The sequence below is a fragment of the Rhinoderma darwinii genome, chromosome 2 (assembly GCF_050947455.1).
Source record: "Rhinoderma darwinii isolate aRhiDar2 chromosome 2, aRhiDar2.hap1, whole genome shotgun sequence".
Lineage (NCBI taxonomy): Eukaryota > Metazoa > Chordata > Amphibia > Anura > Rhinodermatidae > Rhinoderma > Rhinoderma darwinii.
The window spans coordinates 4,357,814-4,369,152 of NC_134688.1; the positions used below are offsets into that span (position 1 = coordinate 4,357,814).

Sequence of the window (11,339 nt, forward strand, 5' to 3'; positions counted from 1 at the left end):
CTATATACAAGAATATAACTACTATAATACTGCCCCCTATATACAAGAATATAACTACTATAATACTGCCTCCTATATACAAGAATATAACTACTATAATACTGCCCCTATATACAAGAATATAACCACTATAATACTGCCCCTATATACAAGAATATAACTACTATAATACTGCTCCTATATACAAGAATATAACTACTATAATACTGCTCCTATATACAAGAATATAACTACTATAATACTGCCCCTATATACAAGAATATAACTACTATAATACTGCCCCTATATACAAGAATATAACTACTATAATACTGCTCCTATATACAAGAATATAACTACTATAATACTGCCTCCTATATACAAGAATATAACTACTATAATACTGCCTCCTATATACAAGAATATAACTACTATAATACTGCCCCCTATATACAAGAATATAACTACTATAATACTGCTCCTATATACAAGAATATAACTACTATAATACTGCCTCCTATATACAAGAATATAACTACTATAATACTGCCTCCTATATACAAGAATATAACTACTATAATACTGCCCCCTATATACAAGAATATAACTACTATAATACTGCTCCTATATACAAGAATATAACTACTATAATACTGCCTCCTATATACAAGAATATAACTACTATAATACTTCTCCTATATACAAGAATATAACTACTATAATACTGCCTCCTATATACAAGAATATAACTACTATAATACTGCCCCCTATATACAAGAATATAACTACTATAATACTGCTCCTATATACAAGAATATAACTACTATAATACTGCCTCCTATATACAAGAATATAACTACTATAATACTGCCCCTATATACAAGAATATAACTACTATAATACTGCTCCTATATACAAGAATATAACTACTATAATACTGCCTCCTATATACAAGAATATAACTACTATAATACTGCTCCTATAGACAAGAATATAACTACTATTAGGGCACGTTCAGACGTGGCAGAGTTTTTCCGCTGCAAATGTTGGTGCAGATTTGGGTCAATTACGCAATGAATCTGCACCAACATATTTGACAGGTAATTCAGACGTTGCAGATATCACAGCGGACTTGCCACAGATTTCAGTTCTTGCATTGCAGAGGCTGAAATCCGCAGTGAAATTCCGCTTCTTCTCCGCAACAGTCAGTGCATGCTGTGGAGGGAAAATTCAGCATGGCAGCCTATGGTCCGCAGTGGAATTTTCCGCAACGTCTGAACTAACTTGCCTAAAAATGTATAGAAACAACTGTAAATAATGGCCGCAGGAGATTCCACAGCAATTCCGCCGCGTCTGAACCTGCCCTAAGTCTGTTTTTCGGCCCTGGATTTCTATGGAATGACGGGTAGAATTGGTAGTAGGACCGGTCATTCCCTCCCCCTCCCCCAGTACAGGTGTTACCCCTTGTCCTGTTACCTCAGGTGAAGCTACTGGACTTGTTACTGATCCATAAAAGCTGCGCCGTCAGTGCAGAGAGTCAGAGCCTGTGAATCCACACAAGGATAGCGCAGAATGTCTGATCCGAGGAAACTGTGCATTGTTGATAATAGTGTCACCCGCAACCCCCCATACATATAGATCCCGAATATATATATATATACATACACACGCCCCCACTGCCGGCCCTGTGTATAGATCTGTATCCTGACAGACATCATCACTTAGGAATGAACTTTAGAAAGATCCAGAAATCGGATGAAGATGATCTCTGCCCTGTTACCCCCTTAGGTTTATATTCATGGGCAGCAATCCTGTGCATAACTAGTCCTGCTCGTACAGCAGAGTAGTGGAGACAATTGTCACAGTCTAGACAATGCTCTGTGAGCTAAACACATCAGCAGCAGCTACACAAATCTTTCTGGTACTTTGCTACAATGTATCAGTCTGGAGTTCCGGCTGTTTCTTACAGGGCATTGTCACTTTGATACAATTGTAACCATGACTCATCCACATGAGCAGGAATCGGTAAGTACAGGATTTGCTGCCTGTAAAAGTAAACAAGAGAGTTCTCATTCACTGACAGCAAGCAGAGATTTTTTTTAAAAATGGTGAGGAATTAAAACACAGTCTATTAGAAAGTTGTAGAACTTTTCATTTATACCGTGATTAAGCTTTATTTAGATAAAAGCTGAAAAAACACTTTAACCAATCAGAAGGGCAGGCTGGGCCCTGATGTCAGCGTTTCCTAACCTTTGTCCCATGTTAATGGTTGTCCAGAAAGCCCCATGACAGTTCTGACTGGCAGAGAGTGCTGAATAAGGGCTGAGGAGACACATCATTATATAGAAAATCTTCGCAATATAACTCGGCATTATGGAAATCCAGGGAGTACAATACAGTCACCTGACCCGAGAGCCACACTGTTAGGGCTTATTCAGACGACCGTGTAATACGTCCGTGCTACGCGCGTGATTTTCACGCGCTTCGCACGGACCTATATTAGTCTATGGGGCCGTTCAGACTGTCGGTGATTCTCACGCAGCGTATGGCCGCATCATGCACGCATTGAAGTCAATGGGTGCATGAAAATCTCGCGCAGCACACGGAAGCACTTCCGTGAGACGCGCGTGATTCGCGCAACAGCAGCAAAAACTATGAATGAAAACAGAAATGCACCACGTGCTACAAACATCCAAACGGAGTGTCATAATGATGGCGGCTGCGCGAAAATCACACGGCCGCGCATCATACGCAGCTGACACACGGAGCTGGTATGTACCTTTTGCGCGCGCAAAACGCAAACGCTCGTGTGAATCCGGCCTTATGGGGACATCTGTGGATGATACACTGTTATGAGGAAGGTGGAGTTTCTCTCATTCCTGCTGAGAAGTCTGGACGGGTGTGGTTGTGTGCAGAGGAGCTCCTGGGACTCCAGCATTCAGGCGCAGACCAGGGACTCTCCTTATACCATCAGCCCAGGTTTGTAACATCGTACCTGCGCTTGGAGAGGGCCCTGAAGGGGCTCCATCCTAGGATGGAGCCTCGGTCCTTCACCCTCCGGAACAGGCTGGTGGAGGGTGGAGAGACAAGCCAGCCAGCTAAGAAAGCACAGCCAGCCTTGGGGGAGAAATCACTTCGGGGCTACAGTAATGTGGTCTTGGCTCCCTCTGAGACTGGGGCACCGCGAGGAGCCGCTAGGAGAAGACTGGGGCCGGAACATCAGGGCTGCGGGGACGTCCTGGAATGGGGGTCGCTAAGGCCGGGAGAAGACACCACCACGTTCAGCTCCCGCCTGGCGGCCCACATCCAGGAGTTCCGTGACCTGAGTAAGTCCCTGCAGCGCCTCCGGGGGGAATTGGTAGTGGCCCAAGGCAGGGCGGCCAGGTCCTCTGGGGCGAGGAGGGCTCGCAGCAAAAAACAGGCGAAAAATATGGAGCGAGAAATAACGGAGATGGAGGAAAGACGCCAAGAAATTGTGTCCGGAGGTGGTGCCTTTGCGGAAAAACTCAGAAATGATGACCGCTTTGCAGAGATGGCGTCCTCTAGCAAAAGAGAGAAAGGCAAAGAAAATAAAGGAACACTAACCACACCATCGACACCAGTCTCCACCAGGTCCCCTCTGAGGAAGGAAAGAGACTCTGAGGTGCTGCCAGAGACTGGGGAAACCGGCAGCGAGGAGGAGGAGAGACCAAAAGTGGTAAAGAAGGTGGTGGAGGCTTATAATATCCATTTGCCTCCCACCTCGTCATCTGAAGGCAGCTCCGAGTCAGAGGACGAGCGTCCCCCGGGTGTGCTCACCCAGATCCGGGACCTGGAATCCCCAGTATCGGAGCGGACAGGAGCGTTAGCAGGCCGGTAGCCACCGCGCTGTGGAAAGGGGGAGTGGCTCTGAAACCGCTGCCCAGGTTGGGGCGGTTTAATACTAATCCCGCAGTTGACATTTCCGCAAGGTTCTGTCCGAGATGTAGACCCTCCCCCTTCAGTTGCCATGAACACCAGTGATGTGGAGGGTAGCGTGGAGGTACCGCTCATAACATCTGGCGGTCCCTCCACAAAAGCACCTGATGATGCGGAGGGAAAAAAAGGAGGAGGGGCTAAAGTAAAAGAGAAAATTAATAACATTGAGCCAGACCTGGTTAGGAATGTGTCAAATGTAAATAAAGATGTGATTGGTGTTGGTGGTAGAATGTGTATAGGTGATAGGGCGTCAACCAGGGGATTAGAGGGGTCGGGTGCTCCCTCTACTACTGCTCCCAGCAGATCTTATGCTGGAGTCGTAGGGGGGGGACCACCCGCTCACCCTTCCTCATCCTCAGGCCCCAGGGACGGTAACTTGCAACAACGTCTCCTGGAGGCCTTAAGGGAGGGGAAGCAGACACTAACCGTAGGGGGTGTGCAGCGAGACCTATCCTTTTGGATAGAGAGATACGGTCTGAATGCCTTCCGAGAGCAGAGAGGAGATCAGTGGTCGCTCCCAACAACCGGGCCGGCCGCTGCCAGGAGGAATGTGGTCCGTCTCCGGTGGCGTGGCAATGATGCGTGCCCTCCTGGAAAGAGGGTGGTGGAGCTGCTGCTGGAGATGGGCTTCAAGGCGAGTGACATCTTTGCCTTGATACATCCTCATGGTACGGCTGAGTTTGACATCAGCTTTGTTCACCCGGGGGGCCTTGAGGTCTTCTGGGGCAACTACGAGTTGATGAAAAGCGAGCCCGGCTGGCGGGATTTTGCTGTACAAGCAATATCCCGCCAGAATGGTCTCAAGAAGGTGACCGTTCTTACCCGTAACGAGTCACTTTCTTGCGTTGACATCATGACCTGGTTGAGCAGATATGGCGAGGTGGCGGAGATGCCAAGGAAGTACTTGGACGAATTTGGCATCTGGTCAGGGGCCTGGATGTTTATGGTCAAACTTAAACGTCTGGGGCAAACTGTGACCCACATTCCATCCTCCGCTTTTCTCGGGAGGGATCGTATCCTGGTCTTCTACCAGGGGCAACCGAAGCTGTGTCACCGGTGTGGCGACCCTTCACACTTGAGCGCGGGCTGCACTGTGCTGAAGTGCGCTCGTTGTGGAGGGGTAGGCCATCTGGCTGCATCGTGTGATCAGATTAGGTGCCATCTGTGTGGTGACCTAGGTCACCCGTTCAGTAGGTGTCCTCGCTCTGTGGTCAATGCTGTCTCCGAATCTGTAGAGGAAGAAAGTGGGGTGGCTTCTGCAGGCGAGGAGGCATGCGGAGACGGCGGAGCCCAAGGGCAAGTGAAGAATACCAAGAGAGGCCCCCCTTCTTACCAGCGGAGGTTGGAGAAAAGTAGAAAGGAAAGGGAGCAGAGAGAAGCCCAGGCAACTGGGGTGATCTCTGGCCCTGACCCAGACCCTGCCCCAGAAACAGATGCCCTTGGGGAGACCGATCTGAACGAGGAGATCAGGAGGATCCGGAGAGAGCAAGTGGCTGAAGACTCCCAGTCCTCCCATTATTAAAGTGGTCAGCCTAAAGAAAAAGGGACACTGTTAAGGATCTGCCAGGCACAGCTTCTGTATCCACGCCCATAGGTAATCAGTCTGCACCTGCTTCTATGTCTGTGAGACTGACTCCATCTTCCACCACTCAGGATGGCAGGCTTAGGAGTGGGAGAGCCTATCACAGCCTGGCCAGACGGAGCTAGCTCCCGCCCTCTGTCTATTTATACCTGCCTTTCCTGTTCCTCCTTGCTTGTGATTCTTCTCTGTTGGTTTCCTGGCCCTGCTGCAGCTTCTTGAACTACTTGTCCCTGCTTCGTATTGACCCTGGCTTACTGACTACTCTTCTGCTCTGTGTTTGGTACCTCATACACTCCTGGTTTGACTCGGCTTGTTCACTACTCTCCTGCTCTGCGTTTGGCACCTCGTACTCTCCTGGTTTGATTCGGCTCGTTTACTACTCTTGTTGCTCACGGTGTTGCCGTGGGCAACTGCCCCGTTTTCCTTTGTTCTGTGTTTCCTTGTCTGGTTGTCTGTCGTGCACTTACTGAGTGTAGGGACCGTCGCCCAGTTGTACCCCATCGCCTAGGGCGGGTCGTTGCAAGTAGGCAGGGACTGAGTGGCGGGTAGATTAGGGCTCACTTGTCTGTTTCCCTATCCCTGTCATTACATAATCACAAGCCCATATACCTACTCTACCCTGGTCCCTCACACCACTATGGACCCCCTTGAGACCCTGGTTCAGCAAATGCAGGGTCTCTCCCTACAGGTCCAGGCCCTGGCTCAGAGGGTCAACCAGCCTGATGCTACCATGGTAGTGCCCCTCACCTCACTTCTTGAACCCCACCTCAAGTTGCCTGACCGGTTCTCAGGGGACCGGAAGACTTTTCTCTCCTTTCGGGAGAGTTGTAGGCTCTATTTTCGTTTAAAGCCCCACTCCTCAGGTTCTGAGAGCCAGCGGGTGGGTATAATTATGTCCCGGCTCCAGGAAGGGCCCCAAGAATGGGCCTTCTCCTTGGCTCCTGACGCCCCTGAACTTTCCTCCGTTGATCGTTTCTTTTCTGCTCTCGGGCTCATTTATGACGAGACTGACAGGACTGCCTTTGCCGAGAGTCAGCTGGTGACCTTACGTCAGGGTAAGAGACCTGTTGAGGAGTATTGCTCTGACTTTAGGAAGTGGTGCGTAGCTTCTCGGTGGAATGACCCTGCCTTAAGGTGCCAGTTTAGGTTGGGTCTGTCAAACGCCCTGAAAGACCTGCTAGTTAGCTATCCCTCTTCTGACTCCCTAGACCAGGTTATGGCTTTAGCGGTACGACTTGACCGACGTCTCAGGGAACGACAACGTGAACGTTTATGTGTTTTCTCCTCTGACTCCCCCATGATGCCTCCCGAGGTTCCGTTGCTTCGTTCTTCCATGAAAGACTCGGAGGTACCTATGCCACTCGGGGCTCCGTGTCCCCCCAACAACGTAGAGAGTTCCGCAGGAAGAATGGTCTCTGCTTCTATTGTTGGGATGACAAGCATCAAGTGAACAACTGTCCTAAGCATAAGAATAAGCAGCCGGAAAACTTCCGCGCCTAAGTGATCATCGTGGAGGTCACTTGGGCGCACAGGTATTTCCCGTAAATATGAAACGTAATAAAATCTTGCTTCCCTTTCAGGTCTCTTTTGGTGGTAGGTCTGCTACCGGCAGTGCCTTCGTGGATTCAGGGTCGTCTGCTAATATCATGTCTGTGGAATTTGCTATGTCTCTAGCTATTGATTGATTTGCCTAAACCTGTCCCGGTAGTGGGTATCGACTCCACTCCTCTTGCTAATGGTTATTTTACACAGCATACCCCTGTTTTTGAACTCCTTGTTGGCTCCATGCATTTGGAGCAGTGCTCTGTACTGTTGATGCAGGGATTATCGTCCGATTTGGTTTTAGGCCTTCCCTGGTTGCAGTTGCATAATCCCACGTTTGACTGGAATACTGGGGAGCTTACCAAATGGGGTAATGAATGCTTGACGTCATGTTTTTCTGTTAATTCTATTTCTCCCCCTGAGGAGGTGAGCACGCTACCTGAGTTTGTTCAGGACTTCGCTGATATTTTCTCTAAGGAGGCCTCCGAAGTGTTATCTCCGTATAGAGAATACGATTGCGCTATCGATTTGTTACCAGGAGCTAAGCTCCCTAAGGGTAGGATATTTAATCTCTCTTGTCCCGAACGTGAAGCCATGAGAGAGTATATCCAGGAATGCCTGGCCAAGGGTTACATTCGCCCCTCTACTTCTCCGGTAGGTGCTGGCTTCTTCTTCGTAGGGTAGAAGGATGTTGGTCTTAGGCCATGCATTGACTACCGTAACTTGAATAAGGTCACTGTAAGGAACCAGTATCCCCTTCCTTTGATTCCTGATCTCTTTAATCAGGTTCAGGGGACCCAATGGTTCCCTAAGTTTGATCTACGGGGGGCATATAACCTTATCCGCATCAGGGAAGGGGATGAGTGGAAGACTGCGTTTAACACGCCCGAACGTCATTTCGAATACCTCGTCATGCCCTTTGGGTTGTGTAATGCTCCCGCGGTCTTCCAGAATTTCATAAATGAGATTTTAAGAGATTACTTGGGGGTATTTCTTGTAGTGTACCTTGATGACATAGTGGTGTTTTCCAAGGACTGGTCCTCCCACATTGAGCATGTCAGGAAGGTGCTCCAGGTCCTTCGGGAAAACAAACTGTTTGCGAAGACCGAAAAATGTGTGTTTGGGGTGCAGGAGATACCATTTTTGGGTCAAATCCTCACTCCTCATGAATTTCGCATTGGACCCCGCCAAGGTCCAGGCTGTGGCGGAATGGGTCCAACCTGCCTCCCTGAAGGCGTTACAGTGCTTCTTGTGGTTCGCTAATTATTACAGGAGATTTATTGCTAACTTCTCGGTCATCGCTGAGCCTCTTACGGACCTCACTCGCAAGGGTGCTGATCTCCTCCACTGGCCTCCTGAGGCTGTCCAGGCTTTTGAGGCCCTTAAGAAGTGCTTTATCTCGGCCCCGGTGTTGGTTCAGCCCAACCAAATGGAGCCATTTATCGTGGAGGTTGACGCGTCCGAGTTGGGAGTGGGGGCTGTCTTGTCCCAGGGTACCAGGTCCCTCACCCATCTCCGTCCCTGTGCCTACTTCTCCAGGAAGTTTTCGCCCACTGAGAGTAACTATGATATTGGCAACCGCGAACTCTTAGCCATTAAATGGGCATTTGAAGAGTGGCGCCACTTCCTGGAGGGGGCTAGGCACCAGGTAACGGTCCTTACCGACCACAAGAATCTGGTTTTCCTAGAATCGGCCCGAAGGCTAAACCCGAGACAAGCTCGATGGGCGTTATTTTTTACCAGATTCAATTTTTTGGTTACCTATAGGGCTGGGTCTAAAAATATTAAGGCTGATGCACTGTCGCGTAGCTTCATGGCCAGCCCTCCTTCGGAGGAAGATCCTGCTTGTGTTTTGCCTCCAGGTATAATCATTTCCTCTATTGATTCTGATTTAGTCTCTGATATTGCAGCTGATCAAGGTTCAGCTCCCGGGAACCTTCCTGAGAACAAGCTGTTTGTTCCCCTGCAATTCCGGCTAAGGGTACTTAGGGAAAATCATGACTCCGCACAATCTGGTCATCCAGGCATCCTGGGTACCAAGCACCTCATTGCCAGAAACTATTGGTGGCCTGGGTTGCCTAAAGACGTTAAGGCCTACGTCGCCGCTTGTGAGGTTTGTGCTAGGTCCAAGACTCCCAGGTCCTGACCAGCGGGCTTACTACGTTCTTTGCCCATTCCCCAGAGACCTTGGACCCATATCTCCATGGATTTTATCACCGATTTGCCTCCATCTCAAGGCAAGTCGGTGGTGTGGGTTGTAGTAGACCGCTTCAGTAAGATGTGCCACTTTGTGCCCCTCAAAAAACTACCCAATGCTAAGACGTTAGCTACCTTGTTTGTCAAACACATCCTGCGTCTCCATGGGGTCCCTGTCAATATTGTTTCTGACAGAGGGGTACAATTGTTTTCATTGTTTTGGAGAGCCTTCTGTAAAAAGTTGGAGATTTATCTGTCCTTCTCCTCTGCCTTCCATCCTGAAACTAATGGCCAAACCGAGAGGACTAATCAGTCTCTAGAACAATATTTAAGGTGTTTTATCTCTGACTGTCAATATGATTGGGTCTCATTCATTCCCCTCGTCGAATTTTCCCTTAATAACCGAGTCAGTAACTCCTCAGGGGTCTCCCCCTTTTTCTATAATTTTGGGTTTAATCCACGGCTCTCCTCCGTTTCACCTGGTAGTTCCAACAATCCCGAAGTAGAGGTCGTTCATCGGGAACTGTGCACAGTCTGGGCCCAGGTTCAGAAGAACCTAGAGGCGTCCCAGAGCATACAAAAAACTCAGGCAGATAGAAGACGTTCTGCTAACCCCTTGTTTATGGTCGGGGATCTGGTGTGGCTATCGTCAAAGAACTTGTGCCTTAAAGTCCCGTCCAAGAAGTTTGCTCCCCGGTTTATAGGACCGTACAAGGTCATTGAAGTACTCAATCCTGTCTCCTTCCGACTGGAGTTGCCCCCATCTTTTCGAGTACACGACGTGTTTCATGCCGCCCTCCTTAAACGCTGCTCCCCGTCCTTGGCTCCCTCGAGGAAACCTCCTGTCCCCGTTCTCACCCCTGAGGGGGTAGAATTCGAGGTGGCCAAGATTGTGGACAGCAAGATGGTCCAAGGCTCCCTCCAGTACCTGGTCCATTGGAGAGGATACGGGCCTGAGGAGAGGACTTGGGTACCCGCCCGGGATGTTCAAGCTGGGGTATTGGTCAGGAGGTTCCACCTTCGTTTCCCCAATAAACCAGGTCCATCTAGAAAGGGTCCGGTGGCCCCTCATAAAAGGGGGGGTACTGTTAAGGATCTGCCAGGCACAGCTTCTGTATCCACGCCCATAGGTAATCAGTCTGCACCTGCTTCTATGTCTGTTAGACTGACTCCATCTTCCACCACTCAGGATGGCAGGCTTAGGAGTGGGAGAGCCTATCTCAGCCTGGCCAGACGGAGCTAGCTCCCGCCCTCTGTCTATTTATACCTGCCTTTCCTGTTCCTCCTTGCTTGTGATTCTTCTCTCTTGGTTTCCTGGCCCTGCTGCAGCTTCTTGAACTACTTGTCCCTGCTTCGTATTGACCCTGGCTTACTGACTACTCTTCTGCTCTGCGTTTGGTACCTCGTACACTCCTGGTTTGACTCGGCTTGTTCACTACTCTCCTGCTCTGCGTTTGGCACCTCGTACTCTCCTGGTTTGACTCGGCTCGTTTACTACTCTTGTTGCTCACGGTGTTGCCGTGGGCAACTGCCCCGTTTCCCTTTGTTCTGTGTTTCCTTGTCTGGTTGTCTGTCGTGCACTTACTGAGTGTAGGGACCGTCGCCCAGTTGTACCCCGTCGCCTAGGGCGGGTCGTTGCAAGTAGGCAGGGACTGAGTGGCGGGTAGATTAAGGCTCACTTGTCTGTTTCCCTATCCCTGTCATTACAGACACAGGGAAAGAACTTAAAAGAGCCAAGAACATCTGGCTCTGCCCTGACCATGGAAGGCAGGACCTGCAGCCCTCTGGGTCTCTCCCCCAACCGCTACCAAGCCCTCGTGGATATTCCAGCTCCTCAAAGCGAGGAGGAGGGTGAGGTAGGGGTCTCTAGGGATGCTGAACCCCCTCCCTTGCGAGGTGCACTGGCCTCGGGGGTGGGGGTTGCCCTGGAGTCGGAGGATAAGGAAGGGAAGGCAAAATGTCCAGAAGATATGGACTCTTCTGTTTCTAAAAAAAGAGGAAAGGGGAACAAATCTGAGGGGTCCTCCTCAGACAAAGAAAAGCAGGGTGGGAAGAGGAAAGCCGTCTAACTCAATCATCTTAG

At 49.5% G+C, this 11,339-nt stretch overlaps 1 protein-coding gene across 1 annotated transcript in view; it reads right to left on the reverse strand.

The window, feature by feature from the left end:
* The window catches only part of LOC142740326 (short transient receptor potential channel 2-like), a 66,078-nt gene extending 63,071 nt beyond the window's left edge, over positions 1-3,007 (reverse strand). Inside the window, exon 1 of the mRNA XM_075849873.1 lies at positions 2,975-3,007. Coding sequence (XP_075705988.1) covers positions 2,975-3,007 — 33 coding nt within the window. The remainder of the gene's footprint in view (positions 1-2,974) is intronic.
* Between the last annotated feature and the right edge of the window lie 8,332 nt (positions 3,008-11,339).